We start from the raw sequence: 18,620 nt of genomic DNA, 5'->3' as shown, positions 1-18,620 counted from the left end.
AGTGTCTAACTGCCCTCTCAGTGAAGAAGTTCTTCATCAGGAATGAGGAGCAGGAATGTAAAACATCAAGTTTTTTGTGGTGGGCTCTGTCTGTTGAGATCAATCTGAGCTGTCACTGTTGTGCAGAAGCTTGAGCCAACTTGTGCACCATTCTTCAGAGGTAACAAGAGGCAGACACCAAAAGGGTGATGACCTATTGTTACAATCTCTTTTGCCCCACCAAGGACCAGCTCAGTGGTGTCCCATCACTCTGTCTTGAGTAGGGAGCACTCTGGGTTGACCACGCTTCGCCACTATGGTTGAGTGAGGTGGGCACGTGAGCTAAACCAGCTGCAAGGATACACTCACCCACATGCCAGGCTGGGACTGGTGGCATCCCTACTGTGAGCATGGGCCACTGAGATCTGATACAGCTCATTGCTGCCCTCCTCTTGTAAAGCACAAAAGCTTTGACACGTGGGAGAGCAGGAGCAATCTTCATGGATGTCCTTGAGGTGCTTCAGCACAAGCCAGGAGCTCTGATGGGACACATGGAGCAGCACAGGCTGGGGACCTCACATCCCCATCTCTTTAGGGGCCATTGATGAAGTGGAGGACCTTTCAGTTTAGTTCTTTTGTTTCTGTTTAGACAAAAAAGGAGTGCAGAGTTGTGAGATGGATGGATGGATGGATAGATAGATAGATAGATAGATATGGGTGGAGGTTGCCTCCCTGTTTTATGTTTTGAGTGGGGAACCAAGGAAAGTGATTGCACGGCCTGGCCAGATTTAAAGGAAGACTTCTCGTGACTGTCTGCACCTTTAAGCAAAGCCCCAGCAGAGGATTGTCCTTGGCACAGACTCTGGACTATCAGCAGCAACTACAGCTTTGTGTCTCTTCAGGTTTACATTCCCATTTTTGTTAGGTGTAGCCAGGAGACTCCCTTACTCCTTTGATTTGTTCTCTGAGGTTTTTCTTGTTTTGGGTTTTTTCCATCCTTAAGGCTTTCCAAGTGCCACAGGGAAATCCTCCTGGCCAAAGAGTTTTTGTAGCTATTTTAGCTTTGTGACTCTCAGCATCTGAATTGGGTGATCTGAGAAAACAGTCCATTAAAAGAAGGATACTGTAGAGTCCTGATGAATCCTGTTTTCTACTTGGCCGGTGGAACAGAAAGCTAATTGCCAGTAGTAAATCCATTCAAAGGAGGGCTGGAGGGAGGGAGAAAAGCTAATATTCCTCCTTGAATGCCATTTAATCTCTGAAACCTTTCATGCAGATGTAAATTAGGATTTGCACAACAGAGTCAACAGTTGCTCCGTAGATAAGGCAGATTTGCAACATCTGCTTTCCCATTCTAGAAGCTCTTCCAAAGTCTCTTGGGGACAGCCAAGCTAAACACTAGAGATTTTTTTTTTATCTTTCCATAATCTCTTGTTTATGAAGAAAGCTGCATATGACAGGACTAAACCTGGTTATTGTTCTGCTAATTCTCTAGGAAAAAAAGTTTGCTTTCTTCCGAACACAGATCTAAAAAAAGCCCCACTGGGTGGTAATACAGTGCAACACACTTGTTAACGCCTTTGGAAGCAATTTGTCTGGTAGCAGTTGCATAGGCCACTGCAGTAGTAATGAAATATAAAGAGTTTACCTTGCATTGTTATTAGGAAAGCTATTTTAAGCTTTTCCAGGAGAACTGCACCACCCTGCCTGCACCCCAAGTAAACCCCTGCAATAGGTGAAAGATAAAGTGTTACCTTCAAAAGAAGGAGGCAAACTCTTTTCAGAAGTGGTTTCCTAAGGGCACATTTCAGGCTTTCACAGAAGCAGCTAGGGTTTTTGGGTTTTTTTTACTTCTGCTGAGGTGTGGGCCCTGTTGAGCAGGGGAGATAACCAAGCTGAGCACCAGGTCAGGAAATGGTGTTGCTTTGGCAAAGCATCCCATGCTGCTGAGACTGACAGAGCAAGCCTCCTTTTCCCAGGATGGCTGCAGTCAGACACTGGGAGATGTGCTCCAAGGTGGCTCTTGACCTTGGAGGGGGAAAAAAGGGGGTAAGAGAGAAAATAGGATACCTATTTTATATCATACTTTTAATTTTTATATATCACAGAATCACAGAATGATGGGGGTTGGAAGGGACCTCTAGAGATCATCCAGTCCAACTCCCCTGCTAAAGCAGGCTCACCTAGATCTGGTCACACAAGAACAAATATATAATATTCTATATTATATCATATACACAAAATACCATCTATAACATTAAGTATTTGTTTTATATCATCTATTTTGCTATGGCAGGCTGGTGATGTGCCCTTTAGGGTGACAAGGTCATCTCCAGGCAGGGATGCTCTGCCACTGGCACCATAGTGGCTGCTGCAGGACAGAAAGGAAGCTTTGCCTTGCATAAAGCACCACCAAAATTACATATCTAAAAAATACCCCATCAGCTCCCTGCAGTGCAGAGAGGGTATACAGTGACTTTAGGTGAGCTTACTTTGCTGTGGGGCCGCTCCCTTGATCTTATCTGCCCTGAGATGGCAGATACTTGGGCAAACAGTCCATCTCACAATCTTATCAAGACCACCTCTCACAAGGCTACTGCTTTGTGCAGGGCCTGAGGCTGGTTTGGGGGTTTTTAATATTCTCTTGGGGGCTACCTGCCTCTCCGGGGAGATCACAGAATGGTTAGGGGTTGAAAGGGACTTTAAGAGATTGTCTAGTCCAACCCTCCTGCTAAAGCATGTCCACCTAGGTCAGGTGACACAGGAATGCATCCAGGCAAGTTTTGAAAACCTCTAAAGAAGGAGAGTGTCGGTATCCAGAGATGGAGGGAACAGGGACATGGCAGGGTGCTCTCAGAGAGGTGGCACTGGGGTCATTGTCACCCCTCCTGACTGCTTTTTATATTAAGCCATGTCCCCAAACAAAGAGCCTTTGGCAAGAAAAGTGGTGTGTTTCCTTTATGGACAATGGAGTTTGCACTTCTCGGTGCTGAAGTCCTGAGGTGAGGAAGCGACCCCATCCCAAGAGCAGCCACAAAAGTATCGGGAAAACCACAGTTGTGGGATGTGAGTATTACTCTGGGCCCCTCCCTATTAATTACCTAGGACAGGTATTTTGAGTAAACCAGGGCTAAGCATGCACAGAGGATGCAGTGCTGGAGTGAGTCTGGAAATAGTCTATGTGCTCTTGTTCATCCTACTGAAACTGGAGGTTCCCATATCCCTCCAGTAGTTACCCACCAACTCAGCACATGTGACCGTAATCCCCCTGGGAACGAGATACCAAACTCAACAGGAGAAAGCTCTGGCATGGTTGTTGCTCTGTGATCCTATAATATACCCTGTCACGGTGGATTTGGTGCAATAAAATGCATAGAGCAAGAAACATGTTCAAATTAACCTGAAGAGAGAAATGTGTGGCGTGCTGCTATCTTGCTGCATGTTAACGTGCCAAATACAGCTTGTCCAGCTGGAAAAGGGGAAAATATGATCCACGCAGAAATAAGCCTCTTTAGTCTATTCCACCTCCAGGCTGGGAAGCAATCCTGAAAAGCCTCTCTGGGAATGCCAGGGTTCAAGATGGGGTGAGGAATATCTTACTGATGGTACTGAAGGTTGTGTTCCTCGAGCCCTCCGTGGCAGGAGTCCCGGTGGGGGTTTCGGTAGCGTGGTGGATGTGCCTCAGCTGTAGGATGCTTGCTGAAGGAGGGAGGAGGGGTATGGTGGGGGAGGTGTGCACCCCACCTGAGCAGTCTCTCAGGAGACTCCCAAACACTTTGATGTTTGGGAAAGCATAGTTGTGGGGAGCTATTCCAGGAGGAAAAACCCAGGTAAAGATAAATGATCAGATGGAGTGTCCTGGAGCACCCAATGCCCTATGAGGTGGTGTGGGGCTCTGGAGCTCCCCCACCACACCAAATCCCACAGGCATCATGGACCTTTGTTGCCTGGGAGCAGCCCCCATGCCTTCTGCCACAGAACCTGGAAATAGTCCCTGGCACCCAGGAGAGCACCAGCCAAGGCTTGCTCTAAGTTGGCTTGAAGTTTTTGGCAGCCATAAGCAGCCAAGGAGCACCCCTCCACCTCATCATCATTTTCTGCTTAAAAAACAAATGACTGCAAATGCTTCTGCAGTTTTTGGGAGCTGCCTGCGTTGAAACCTAAATAAAACATTTCCAGGCTCAGACAGAAAAAGTATTGGTGTCTAAGAGGAGCAGACATCTGATGGAAATAGTGACACACTTAAGCACTTGGAGCTGCAAACCACACAGAAAGTGAATTACTGCTGAGCTGAGCCAAACAGCAATGGAGATGAAGTATCTTATCCTTATAAGTGAATACATACAAAAGGATTTCAGCATTCCTGGGCCAACTGCTCCTCGTTGTGGAAGGTGCTTCCCGGCTAGTTGCTGCATTTTTGTTCCTCTGAACAGCTTAAAAATTGCCTGTTTCTCTGTAGCATATTTACTCAGTGATGATGCTGCAAGTGCTGATTCTTGTCTCACTAATGCTTTGGCTAAACTAATAAATGGTTGAATTTTAGTCATATTTTGGGAGGCCACAACCTAGAATGCCCCCCACCCCCCAAGAACCTATTAGAGCTGCAAATGCATTAATTCCTGCTATGATGGCAAGTCACAGAGTGGGCTCCTGTAGCCCCTAAGAGAGTTAATTCCTCAGTAACTTACACCTGTGTCTACTGTGGATTTTGAAGACACTGTTAATGTCAGCTAGTTCCCAAGTGGAAGTTTCCATGGGGGGGAGGGGGGGGTAATCTTTGCAACCTGACTTGTGACAGAAACACTTCAGTAAAGTTGTGTAGGATGCATGGGAATAGCTGTTTGTCAGCAGTGACAATGGTTTTCTTGAGACCCAGGACTGAGATCCAGGCAATCTGAAATCCCTCCTCCCTGCAGTGCTGCTTTGTAGTGGCAAGTTTTCTGACTGCCTCTGTCAAAGGTACATGACCAGATGGAAGAGATGACCGTGTTGGGAGAGCTTGATGCCTGCTCTGCTGTACTGGTTTTCTTGTGATTTAATAGTGGGAGTTGTCAGGGTGAAAAAGATATCTAAACCCTCACCCACGTCCCCAGGAGGACTTGGCCCATCTGTTTTAAACTCTCCACCAACCACAGGCTACACACGCACGGCTCCTGCCACTGTCTTCACACCGTGTGGAGATATAGACTTCTGCAAGTTAATCTAATGGGCTGGATGCTTGGCTTCAGAGGAGGCAATTTCATGTCTCCTTCATGTCTTGGTGTCTCTTGTTGCTGAGGAGTTGGAAACATCAGGCATTTGCAGCTGGAAGGCAGGAAGGAGTCACTGGGCTCTGGGCACCCAGTCCAAAGCGTGAGCTCTGGTTCCCTGCTATAAATTCCAGCTGTTCTCAGCATGGAAAGGCGACTGCCTCAGCTTTCAGATTTATCACTGTATTTGAAAGCCATATGAGGAATAATAATTAGAGTAAAATTCCATTCTCCAAGGTCACAGTTGAGCGAAGTGCTTAAGCACTTAAGTGCACATTGAAGTACTTTGTGGAGGTCTCTGGTTTGGGTCCTGTCTATTTTTTAAGACATAAGCATATAAACTGGAACTTGAAAAACTGTTTAAAAGCTGAGATTAAAACTGTTAGTAACATTCTCCTTTTAATTCACCACTCCATCTTTCCAGGTGTTGCTCCCAGTCAGTAGGAATAAAGCCACTAGGACTGAACTTTGCATTTAACAGGCATCACAATATCTGCTGGAGACTGGCTGGGGAGACTGAGGGCAGAGATGCCAAAATAAACTTGTCAGACACAAGAGATGATGCTTCTTTCCACAGAAGAAGCCTCTGACCCCATTTGTTCTGCTCTGAGTCTAAAGTGAATTTCCTCTTCTATTTCAGCATCCTTAATTATGATTTATAAAGGTAGTTTGTTGTTTTGTCATTCACTCAGCTTCATGAGGGCTTTCAAAAAGGAGTGATTTCCTTTTAAATGGCTGAACAGTAGAGTTTGGCTTGTGCTTAGTCTGGGCTTGTTCCTGTTTGGTAGGTTTATGATACAAAAGCCAAAATATACAAGTCTTGATCATTTGGCAAATAGCTTGGGTAAAACTGTGTATTTTCTATGGAGGGATAGTGCAGCTGCATGGGATTTGTTTTCCAGTAGATGAAAGTAGCAAGAGCTTCCATCAGAGTCAACAAACAAAGATCAGTACCAGTGCAAAACTGTATACGGGGCTTTATAATTGGAAGCCAAAGTTGGTACTGTTGAACAAATCCTTGTAGTCTATAAGAAGGAAGAAAAAAAGAAACCCAGGATATTTCTCAACTGTATTTTACCCAAAGATATATCCCCATTGGGAAGAGATTATGGGTGAATACGGAGTGTGGCAACAGGTGTTGTTCTGATGGAAAAGAGACATTGGAGCTGTCCTCTTCATTAGACTGAAAAGACATACTTTCAGGGGAAATCTTTTCATTAAAAGGAAGAAAAAAAGTCACACCATCCTAAACCTTTGGCTGGACGAATACCACAAAATTCTAGCTAAAACCTAAGATATTTGAGTTGGAATTGCTGCCGGGGTATCAGAGGAAAGGTTCTTTGTAACGCCAATGAGTGTCGGCTTTGCCTCCTGTGAGACGAATACCTCCCACGAAATACCACATTTTCAGGCCCTTGGGTTCTTTTTTTCTGCCCTCTAAGGCTATTGGCTGAAACATTTTTATATTCTCCTTTTTTTTACATTTCCACAAGAACAAAACTGTGTGACAAGAAGAGCAATATATTTTTTCCTCCTATGACCTGGTCCAACTCTTGAAGCCAATGCCACATCCTCAGATATTCAAAGCTGCTGCAATTCCATTTGTTTCACAGTCAAATTGTAATCTATGAATATGCTTAAGGTGCAAAATTAGGATCTCTATCCATATCTAATTGCTATTGCAGATCAACTCAGGCCACCTGGGTTTAGATCATAGGATTAGGTTCTGGCTGATCTGTTTTGAATTACTTTTTACTTGCTAATTATGTGATCGTAGCATCAAGGTGTCTTTGTCGTGGAACAGGATCTCCCATGATACCTATTGTATAAAACCAAGAAGACTGTTATGCTTGATGGAGTGTACAGTCTCAGGGCTAGAGATAGGGCAATGCCAAGTGAAACTGTTGGTTAGCATAGTCAAGGTGGAGAGGACAGCAATTTACTGTTGATCTAGCTGGGTTGAGATCAGCTGTAGCAGGTTAATTCTTTATTAAATTGCTGTCAGGATAAATAAACCATTCAATGTCAAGAGTTGAGTTTATATGTGGATAAAATTAGCCCAAGGACCGTCAGAACCAAAAACCACACTTTCAACATGCCCCTCCACAGGGAGACTTCTGAGCTTCAACCTTTCCTTGTGTCACAATCCTACAGTAAAACAAAATTCTCCATCCTGTGGCAGGATCCACTGTCATCACTCTTGAAACAAACTGACACAGCTGCTAGGTAGACTGAAAAAATAAAGATTTCGGCTTTCACACTCACTTTTTGGTTCTGCACTTCTTTGTTGCACAGAGTAACTCTAGCAGGGAGCTAGCAGTGAATTCATTTGTTTCAGCTACTCCAGCCTGCATCTTCTGTCCAGCCTCCTGCCTTGTTTCCATTATCCCACAAAAGTTGCCTTTTGGCTGCCCAGAGTCACTTGAGAAAATGAGTTTATCCTCATTTCTGCTTCTTGTATCCCTCCTTGCTGGATCTCACAAGAGTTGTAGACAGACTTGCAGGAATAATGAAATCAAAATCCAGAGACTGAACTGTGAACTTTTCATCACATGCTTATTTCTACCAAATCACTTCTTCCATGCGACACTGGCTGTTGCAGTGACCCTACATAGAAGTCCCTGCAGTTTGTTGTGATGCATCTGGTGAGGTGGCCGTGTTTTGGTCACTACAGGGTTGAAGCCATCCTTGTAGATCAGCCAGAGACCTGACTGTGCTGTGCAGAGCTGGCTTTCTGCATTACTACCTGCCTGGCACAGTCGAGGCTTGCATCAGGCAAAGAGGAGTGCTAGGCACATGGAAGCATCAGTAGGGCATATATAAGATATATTTCTTTTTTTAAGTGCTCTTTCATTCTCCAACAACTGCCCTTATTTACTCGTTTGCATTTCTTCTTCCCTTTGCAGAATACTTGAGGAGTGAGACCGCCTTTCTGGAAGAGTTGGTGTTTGGAAGTGGAGATACCATTGAACTTTCCTGTAACACCCAAGGCTCTTCTGTGTCTGTTTTCTGGTTTAAAGATGGTATTGGGATTGCACCTACCAACAGAACTCATATTGGACAAAAACTGTTGAAGATAATCAATGTGTCATATGATGACTCGGGGCTCTACAGTTGCAAGCCAAGGCATTCCAGCGAGGTCCTGGGAAACTTTACAGTCAGAGTTACAGGTATGTGCAGAAATACAGCTGTCTCATTTATGGAGTGTTTTTTTGTCCCTTCACATGTTCAGCACAGGTGGTGCTTTGCAGTGTTTGTCCATACTTGGTAGGTCTCTACCTCCCAGGTAACTCCTGGCAGTGATTAGACTAACAAAACAAACAGATGGAGGGATGCTTGTGTGTCCATACCAAATGTTAAAGCTTGATGTGGTGCTAGTCAGATTAAACCTCCCTTAACACTCAAAGAAATGCAATGCTATGTGTGTGTTTGAAGTCTTTTGTGAGTGAACTGTGTCTCAGGGAGGTTAAGTGATTTTTTTCCACTTTATGTGACAAATCAGTGGCAAAATTGCTTGTAAAAGCTGGAGGTTCCTGAAAACTGTGTCCCTGTTGAAGCTGAGAAATCTTTTCCCTCCATCCCAGTTGCCACAGATCACTTGTTTCACAAATGTCTGTTGAAGCCATCTATCTCAAATATGGGCTTCATCAGAGTTACTTCTTGGGATTCATCCATTGCAAAGAAGTGCTGTGTTAGGAAAGCACACATCTTCATTTGCTTGGCCATGTTTTCCATGACTGGGACAGTAGGACAGAAGCTCTACAAGCTGTCCAAGCCTGGATCACTTCAATAGAGTGCCAGGAAAATCTGTTGTTCCCAGATAGCTAACCACTAAGAGTAAGATCATCTCTGTGATCTTGGGCTGCTGCATTGGTAGATGGATACTCATCACTGTGAGCAGATAGAAAGCCTCTGATTAAAAGCCTGAATTTTCAGAAGAAGTAACGAGTTTTGGATCTAATATTTTGAATCCTTTTCTTTGCCTCTGTACTGTTGGTACTTTTTCAAGCATCCCCAAACAGTAGGTCCTTGCCTCCAAAAGTCGAGTTCCTTCAAAAAGTAAGGGGCTCTATCTGAAAACCAAACACAGAGATGTTTGAGATTGTAAATCACACCCACTCCATAAAGGGCTTTCTCGAGCCAGAAATAGGATTTTGTGTAAGTGAGAGAATCAAACCATCATGAGAATAAAAGCTCGTTTCAGCAAGCCTTCACCAACATCTGCTTTTCATTGAACATTACTGGAGATCGCTGTGAATGCTTCAAGGTCATATCAATTAAATGGTTAAAGAAGTATTTGGCCCTTGAAAGGCTTTCTTTAACTAGGTACGATTATTGGAACTATCCAAGGAACTGCAGGTTGTTAGAAACGTTACTCTCTCTCCCTTTTTTTTAAGTGACATTAAAGTGCTTTTGAGTTCAAGGGGCAGCAGGGAGGCAGAAGAGGGCAGCTGGTTGCACGCTCAAATGAAACAGCTGCCAGCCCCAAAAGTTCGTAAAGTGAGAAATTGTTTTTAATAGTGGAAGGGCTGATAATCCTCTGCTTTTTGAAAAGTTTAAGCCCCTGTGTTTTTCCTCTTCACTAATAATAGTTAATAACAGCTTAAGAACAAGCGAGTAACCTGAACCTGCTTTCTGACAGCATTATGAGTCTTTGATTCTATTAGCCCACTGTCATTACCACCAAAGTGCTGGTAATGTGGGAGTCTCCGTTTTAGCTGTCAGCAGCACTTGTTTGAAACTTTGAAGCCCTGCTCTCTGTGGCAATAGTGGCGCCTCTCATATGCTCAGATATATTTTCATAATTAGTATTGATTGCTCAGCGTGGCACTGCAGAGATGAGATTGTTATCGAGGGTTTGTGGTTTGTGTTCCCACTTCTTAAAGGTAACACCAGTGATTAGCTGGGGTGTTGATATGGATATCTGATGTTCAGGGCTGGAGTTGTGTTCTGCTTTAAACTGGTTTGAATCTGTCCCAACAAACTGGAATTGCTCCAATCTGTGTTCTTCAGTGAGCAAAACTAGGCTAGGTGTATTCAAGATAGCTGATAGACACGTAAGTCCCATTTTGAGAGGTGCTTCCAGATTCTAGGAGCATATCAGGATTTTGCCTACATGAGGCCATGAGTTTCCAGTCTGCAAGAAGTTAGCTCTTCTGCAGCAACCTCTCAGTGTGCAGATTGAGATGCCTGTGTGGAAGGTAGAGCAAGGCATGCCAGAGCTGGCGTTTCAGGATTGAAAACCAGATTGTTTAATAGTAGGGTTTAATCTCTTTACAATGCCTCCCTTGACAAACATGAGCTTGAGTGTTTTGCTAGTTTACAACAAGAAACATACTGTCCTCTTAAAACATGAGTACTTGAAGGGGATCACAAATAGAGGCTGGATGCCCAAACTGATCTCCAGCCCTGTTGGCAGAAGCTCCATTTATGCAACTGTTTCACACACAGAACAACCTTTGGATTTAATGGCCAAGCAGCACCCCAGTGACGAGCAAAAAGAGCTTTCAAAATACACAAGATTAAGCTCTTTGAAACAGGTGACTAAAAAAATTAAGGCCTTTTCCATTCATAATTAAAGCCCCTTTGAGAGCAGCATCTTGGAGTTCTTGCTGATGCCAATGCTTGTGAAAAGGTTTACTATTTTAGTAAATGATTGACAAATAGCTTACAAAGTTTTAGCCAACTTTGGAAGAAGGTGGTGTTTTAGTAAGCTGAATATGACAGTAGCTCTGAACATGAGACATTTGCTCTTAAAACCTAAGCAGCAGCTCTCATCTGAAAGACTTTCCTCTCAGTCTTGTGAAGATGTTTTTGCATTGGTTTAAAAACTGATTCTGCTCCTCTAGTCGCGATTGGTTCATTGGAAACCAGAAGTAAACGATAATCACATGTTAATCCAGGGGTAACCAAATCTGGGAGTGCAGGGCTGACAATGTGCCAGTTTCTCTGTCGATGCTGGTGGGCATTTGGCTCGGTTTCTGTCTTCGCCGGGACTTGAGCAAACTTGCTGGTTCAGCCAAAAACACCTAAACATCCACTTCACTTTCAGCAAGCCCCGTGGCATTTCCCTCGTTCTGCTGCCAGCAGGACCTCAACTGTGGATTTGCAGTTAGATACGTGCTTGAGGTCTTCCTTGAGACTTTGCCAAAGAGAGGGTGCAAAGCAGGATGCACCGCTGCAGTCTAATCCAGGGAGATGATTCCTGTGTTACTTGCTCCTGTACACAGTGAATATGTCTGGAAAGTCCTTCCAGATTCTGCACAGAAGTAGTAGTTGTCACCTTTCCCCTACTTCTTATTTTCTCCTATTTTTATTTCCTTTTTCTTTTCTTATTTTCATTTTTTCCCCCTCATTTTTGCCTCCACTGAGCTGGTCAGAGAATGGCAGAAAATTTGTGTATTGAGATGAAAGAGGTTTTGCCTGGCTTGGTCTACAGCAGAACTTTACATTTCTGGCCACATGTTAAACACTCATAAAGTTTCCTTTTTTCTAGTGTTTAAAGCCAAGTTATTTTACTGTTGTCTCAGAATATGAAGGCTTCTGGGTTGTTAGCATTTTGCCTTTATGTAAAAAAAAGAATCCTGGAGACAATATGAAGCCAGTGGTATAAAGTCTTCTGGACGCTGAATTGTACTAAATCATGTAAACTAAATCAAGCACTAAGTTGCTATTTTATGAGAGGATTTACATTTACTGTAGTAGTTTGGTGGGGGGAAGAGGTACTGAGACTTCATTTTGGACAGCTTTAAGAAGGTGGGATGTTAGACTACATTAAGAGAAACAGTTCAGGATGTTTTGGAGAGATACAGATGGAAAATTCCCACCTGTTAATCTGTATTCAGTTACAGCCTCAAGGTGCCTCTGTAGGAGGAGTAAAACCGAAGGGAGCTGGTTGACTGAAGAGCCATCAAAATGTCAATCAGGAGAGAGGATTGATTGCAAGGGGAAGTCTTGAAAGCTTTCGTCTGAGTGGTTGAGCAAGGAGTTAACGAGGGAAGACATGGCAGAGGCATATTGAGTTAAAAGAAGAATGCAGGGAAAGTGAATTAGAAATGCTGACCTGTCATTTTGAGACTTGGTGAAATGAAACATCTTCAGAGTGAGTGCTAGAGGGGAAAAAATAGCAGGGGAAGGCATGTTCTGCAAAAAGAAACTTCCTCTTTTGGAATTGCTTTTGTATTCATGAGGAAAAGAGCACCGCAAACAGGGAGAAATATTTGGCATTGGTCTCTGGCAGTAAAGAATGGGCAAATTCATGGCACCTCTCTCCCAGTTCAGAAAGCTCTTGGCCAGTTGTCTCTGGCCCAGCAGCATGGGAGGGATGGGCTGGTAGAGCTGCAGGGAAAGCTGACCCATCACTTGAATGTGTTCCCTCGCTGAAGCCCACCGTGGCACAACAGGCACGTGACACAACCAATGTTGTGTCCCCATGTGCCATCCTGCTTCACTTCTTTCTTTTCTCCTCCTAGACTCCCCTTCATCGGGTGATGATGAAGACGATGATGACGAGTCAGAAGATACAGGTAATCTGGGTTTTCTGGGACAGAGAGGCCTTTCCTTTCAAAGAGATGTGGCTCCCAAACAGAGCAGTTCATCCATATGTTCACCTAGTCGGACAGCAGCTTTTTTTCTGTGTTGAATTCAGTGACCTTAGGCTGGTAGCATGATGATGTTTATCTAAAAACATATAAATAGCTGCCAGAGTGATGTCACTGCTATAATATCCTACAGCAGCAGTGGTGATTTTTATTTTATTTTCTTTGTTTGAGACTTGACTCTGTGAATCTGACTTGAGCTATAAATTCTCCTTGCATGTAAATCCAGAGAAACCCATTTACCACTTTGGGTTGGGGTTTGATTTGTTTTTGCTGCACTGACATTACACCAGTTTTACACCATTACAGACCTTGGCCTGCTTTCTTTGTAGCTGTTTTGATTTTGGTCTTTACCAACATCTCGGCTGAAGTCAGAGCATGAAATTAACACTAGCCAAGCACCAAATTTACTGATGCTGTAAGCAGGAGCAACCCCTTTGGATTTACTGGCTTTTTGCTTTCACTTACGTGGGGAAGGGAGCCCCAGGACAGAGCCTCTCCCTGCTTTGACTTTGCATCTGTTTCAGTCCCAGAGCTTCTTTCTTCAAGTGCTATAGGATTGATCAGGATCATTACATGCTTCAGAGGCATTAGTGTTGTGTTTTATTGTGTTCTTTTCTATTGCTGCAAAGCGAGCTGCCCGTGCATATGTGTTTTTAATAAATAAATGTCTTGCATTTGAACTCCCAATCATCTATGTACATTGGCAGAAGTTCAACAGGACTGGAAAATTCCTCCTGCCCTTAGCATTGGGCATGAAGGACTCTTTAGAACAGGTCTCCCACTATGATAAATCAATACCACTGTGTCATGCATCATGTGGACAGTAGTGGTGAGTTACGGTGCCAGGTGACCCAGCAGCAGCAGTTAGTGGTTTTCTGATAGCTTCTAATTACGGGCTGGATTCTTTTAGGTGACAAGCACCTTTGCAGAGGTGCTCAGGGTGCCTGCTGCTCACTGAAGCCTGGTAGAGCACAGGGAGGGACAGGTTTGGTCAGGATTTGTTCCTGCTGCAAAGCAGCTTCTGATGAACACAATTAATCCATCTGTACTTTTTTTTTCATGTGGTTTGTAGTAAACTCCATCTCTTAGCAACAGCTATCACAAAACATCAGCTGGTTTGTGGTACAGAAAGACACGGGTTTTTTCTTCACTGAGAAGGAAAACACACGTTTCACCACATGTATTTATAGCCTGTATTCTATCTAGGTCTTCTTAACTTCAAGGCTGTCTCTTTTTTTAGACCCGAAGGTAACGACTGGCTTTGCTTAAAGGTCTCATTATAAAAAGTTGGATTCTCTTCTGCTTTAAACACAGTTGATGAGCTTAACATGCCAGTGTGGTGAGACCTTGTGGCATGTCATGATGTGGATGTGCTTTATGTTATTTTGTTTGATGTCAGTGCCTCTGCTTAACCTTCACAGATATTCTGTTGGGTCTAGGGAGTTGTGTTATTAACCCTGGCATCACCACCACTGAGATATCCCACCAGGGACAGGGGCTGCAGGACCACCCTGAGCAGGCAGACACATAGGTGTAGCCAGTGCCATGTCCTATGGACAGCCCAAAGACCTGTGTCCTCCATCTCTTGTGGCAAGAAGATGCTCTCCTAATGAGGTGTATAAGCCCCTCCTTGGCCATCAGATATAGCTGTGGTCAGTGGTTAGAAGAGTGGTGGCAATAGACATTATTTCTTGCCAAAGGAAAATATAACTGGTAGTTAGTTTGTATTTAGGGGAAGGTGATCCATCCAGGGCTGGCTCATTGCACCTTGCCATGTTGCATGCCACTGAATAAAAACCTTATCTCCTGGCCCTTTGCAATGATAACTTAATTTTCTGGCTTGTGTTGTTCAAGAGAGTTTCTTATCCTCATCTTTGTAAAGGGTTTATATCTTGGGCAGCTGATTCCAATAGCATAATGAGTTTGAAACCAGCGTTGTTGATTTGGGGGTTTTGACCCAAAATTGTTGAATGGTGGGAGCTGGAAATACCGAATCAAAAGAATGAGAGGAAATCTGTCCTAAAGAAATGAATACTTGGTGCAAAAACTCTTGAGAGACAACAGAGACAGACCCTCCATCTGGAGTGCACCCTCCTTCAAGCATCCTCTCCGAAGGGCAGTACAGAAACCGGGCATCCCTTAGGGATGGGCAGCAGGAAAGAAAAAAAGAGTAACTTAAGCAGCTTCATTGGCCCGTTTGTTGCGGCCTTGTCAGAAACCACAACCCGCCTTTGCAAAAAGAGCCTTTCCAATACCTCTGTTCTGTACAGCTGTTTTTCCTGGCCCTGGAACAAAAACAAAACTCCCTTTTCACATGCTGCTCTTCTGCCCCAGTGCTCCCTATCCCTCTGTATCTGTTTGTTTGGAGCCCCTGCTGCATAGCCCCAGCACCTTCAAAGAGCCCCTATAATCTCCAATTAAATCTGGCTGTGTACTCGGAGGTGTCAGCTGGGGAAATTACACAATTAGGGTTGATTCCGTCTGCTGCAGAATTTTGTGGCAGCTCCTAATTGCTAAATGAGCGCTTGGCTGTATTAATTATTCCGAGTATTGCTCTCAGTTGTTTTTTTAATTGGTCATTCCAGTCGGATGGGTGGCCGGTGTCTTTGACAAACAAAACGGACCGTCAGGCTTAGTGTTTGATGATGGGAAAGGGCCAGTGATAACGTTTGCAAGTCCCATTTTTCTTTTTCCACACCTGCACATGCAAAATTATTGCTTGTAATTACTTTAGAGAGAGAGGGTGTAGAAATTTTTCCTGTCTTTCATCCTCCTTTCTCACTGCTGAAACTCTCTGGAGCTTTGCAAGCTTTGCTTGAAAAGAAGAGTTAGCAACATTTTCACCCTCTTAAAGTAATGAAAGGACTCTGAGGGTGCAGCAAACCCAAAGCAGTGATGTTTTGTTCACTGCTCCTGCAAGTGAGAACAAAGGCACCGTTTTCAATGCATAGACACTTTCTTCCAGTTCCAGTTGGACTTGAGAGCAATGCCCTGGTTGTTTGAGTCTTAGCACATTAATCCAAGGATTCCCAGCCCTGGCGAGCCCCAAGTTGCATGGAAGAGCACCCAGACAGGGAGAAGTCACTTGAGAAAGAAGCTATGTCTGATTGGACGAGGGAGGAGCGGATCCTGCCTCTGCTCCGTGTGGAGAATATCCCCAGCTGGGGCCCAACTTGCTCCTCTATGATGTCCAATGGCAAAATCCTTCTTGGCTTCAGTGATTGATGGGCCATGAAGATGATGAGAGATCTGGAGCACCTCTCCTGTGAGGACAGGCTGAGAGAGCTGGGATTGTTCAGCCTGGAGAAGAAAAGGCTCTGGGGAAATCTAATAGCAACTTGCCAGTACCTAAAGAGGCATACAGGAAAGCTGAGAGTGACTTTTTAGAATGGCATGTATTGATAGGACAAGAGGTGATGGCTTCAAACTGAAAGAGGGTAGATTTAGATTAGGTATTAAGAAGTTTCTTCCCTGAGAGGGTGATAAGGCGCTTGAACAGGTTGCCCAGAGAGGTTGTGGCTACCTCATCCCAGGAGGTGTTCAAGGACAGGTTGGATGGAGCTTTGAGCAACCTGGACTGGTAAAAGATGTCCCTGGCCATGGTAGAGGGTTTGGAAGAAGATGGTCTATAAGGTCACTTCCAACCCAAAATATTCTGTGTTTCCTGTGAGATTCAAACTTCTGAGTGAGAAAATGTGGTGAGACATCACCCAGCAGCACACACAGCCAATGTGGAAAGGGGAGAAAAAAACCCCAAAAGCACAGCACGAGGAGGAGCCCAGTCCTGGCAGGGTGGCTGTGCATCCTGGTTGCACCCCAGTGCCCAAGTGGGTGTCACTGATACCATAAAATGGGATTTATTTTAGACAGATACCTTAAACACAAACAGCAGGTTTTTCAGCTGCCTTAGTGGTGGCAGAGGGGAACTTTTCCATCCCTGCCTGGCCTTTCCCTGAACTCTCCCCTGTAGCCCTGTTAACCTCCTGTAAAGTCCCTGGGAAATCAGGATGTGTTGCCAAAAGGAAAAGTTTGGCCAGAAAGTAGCCTGTGCTTCAGAAACCAAGGACCAGATGTCTCCCAGCATGGTTTCTGCAGCTCCCTCCTCTTCAGCGTTCCCAACACCACCCCAACTCCTCCTAATTCATCCCCCTGCTGCTGCCTGGGCTTTTGCCCAGCCTTTGCTTGGTTTCAGCCCTTCCCAACTCACATGATAGCAGCATCTTCCTTTACCATCAACTCCTGCTCTTCCTTTAGGGGTTGCACCCTGTCTTCTAACTTCTTTTTTTAATATTCTCCCTTTTTCTAATATCCAATACTGAAAGGTAAATGGTTGCGTGATGTCCCACTTCAGCCCATGTTACCGTGCAGCATTTGAGGCCTCTTTGATGTGCCGTGTGCTTAGAGCAAAGTTTGTAGCCAGGATATTGCGGGAACATGGGAACTGCAGGAATTCCTCCTTTTGCTTTTGTTTATGTACTCCTGCTCTGATGCCATCCCAGCAAGAAAAGGGCCTTAAGCAGTTTTATTGTTTAAAACAACTGAGGCGTATGTGGCATAGGCGAGCACCAGATCCCTCTGATATGTTGAGCTGACTCTGATAGGCATCACAGTGTGTTGTGCAAGGCAGTTTGAGGGCAGTTGCAAGCTCTCAGTACTGGATTTCCCTCCCTGGGACAGCATTACTGAAGCACTTACATCCAGCTGTCTGACTGCAGAGATGTGAAAGCAGAGGAGATGGGAGAGTCATGTGCCCAGTGGGGTCAGCTCCAGCAAGTGGAGGGTCTCCTGGATGTAGCTCCTCACATCCAGTTCTTTGTGGCCAGGTGAGCTTTGTAATGAGCCACGGGGAGAGGAGAGCATGTTAGAAGGTGCTAAAAAACAGTGGGTGTACGGTTTGCTGATCTATGTGGCCTTGCCTGAAAAATCCTTGGAGCTGAAAGGCAACAGGGAGTCTGCATGGGGAACACTGGAGACTTGGACCAAGGTGGGGTCATCACTGGCTAACTTGAAATTGCAATGGAATAGAGCCAAACACATTGTGACTAAGTACGTGGAGGAGTGCCTGAGAAAGGGAGTAGTTTGAGGGCATCTCCGAAGGATGCAACAAGAGGGAAAATCTTGTACACCTTTGTCATTAAGGGGAAGGGGATTGCAGAGGCTTCAGGGGAGCACTGAGGTGGGGCTGTGATGCGGGGGGATGTTTCTAAGCATTGTGAGTGCTGTGGGAGAGGCCAGCAGCTGTGCTTTCCTGACAGCTTTGGTGGCCACTCTGTTCTCCAAGGCAGTTCTTGAAGGACCAACACCATCAGTTTGTTTTGGCCACAAGCACACGGGTGTCTGTGACCGATGGATCTGAGTATTCTGTATCTGTGGATGCTTCCTTCCCATCTGGAGAACGTGCTGGTTACAATCTCCTCTTGGATGTGTTGCAGCCTAAATACTGTCTGTCCCCATCTCCAGTTGGTCTCGAGCTGGGAGACTGGATGTGGCCCCTGCCATGGCAGGGCAAACACCCCATTTGCAGCTCTGTAGCATTTCCTTAAGCAGAAGTGAAAGCTTGGGAGGCTTTTTATAAAACTTTCTCTTTCTTTCTTCCCCATATAACGAGTTTGCTGCCGCTGCTGCCTTAATTTGGCGTTAATATGTAACGTTTGTAACGCAGCCAAAAGCATTGCTGTACTCGAGGCAGATTATAAAAAGTATCTCATGCTAAAACTGGTGTTTTAAAACTTATCCCTGTTCAAAGGTAACATGAATCTATAAAACTAAAATCACTTGTACTTCAAGAACA

At 44.7% G+C, this 18,620-nt stretch overlaps 1 protein-coding gene across 4 annotated transcripts in view; it reads left to right on the top strand.

The window, feature by feature from the left end:
• Positions 1 to 18,620, top strand: part of FGFR3 (fibroblast growth factor receptor 3) — a 57,770-nt gene that overhangs the window by 14,119 nt on the left and 25,031 nt on the right. For all 4 annotated transcript variants that reach the window (XM_061992098.1, XM_061992097.1, XM_061992100.1 and 1 more), the window contains exons 3-4: positions 8,135 to 8,398; positions 12,701 to 12,754. In XM_061992098.1, the coding sequence (XP_061848082.1) occupies positions 8,135 to 8,398; positions 12,701 to 12,754 (318 nt within the window). The remainder of the gene's footprint in view (positions 1 to 8,134; positions 8,399 to 12,700; positions 12,755 to 18,620) is intronic.

Source organism: Colius striatus, chromosome 3 (genome assembly GCF_028858725.1).
Source record: "Colius striatus isolate bColStr4 chromosome 3, bColStr4.1.hap1, whole genome shotgun sequence".
Lineage (NCBI taxonomy): Eukaryota > Metazoa > Chordata > Aves > Coliiformes > Coliidae > Colius > Colius striatus.
The sequence above is the reverse complement of the archived record's forward strand: the minus strand, read 5'-3'. Positions and strand labels throughout refer to the sequence as shown.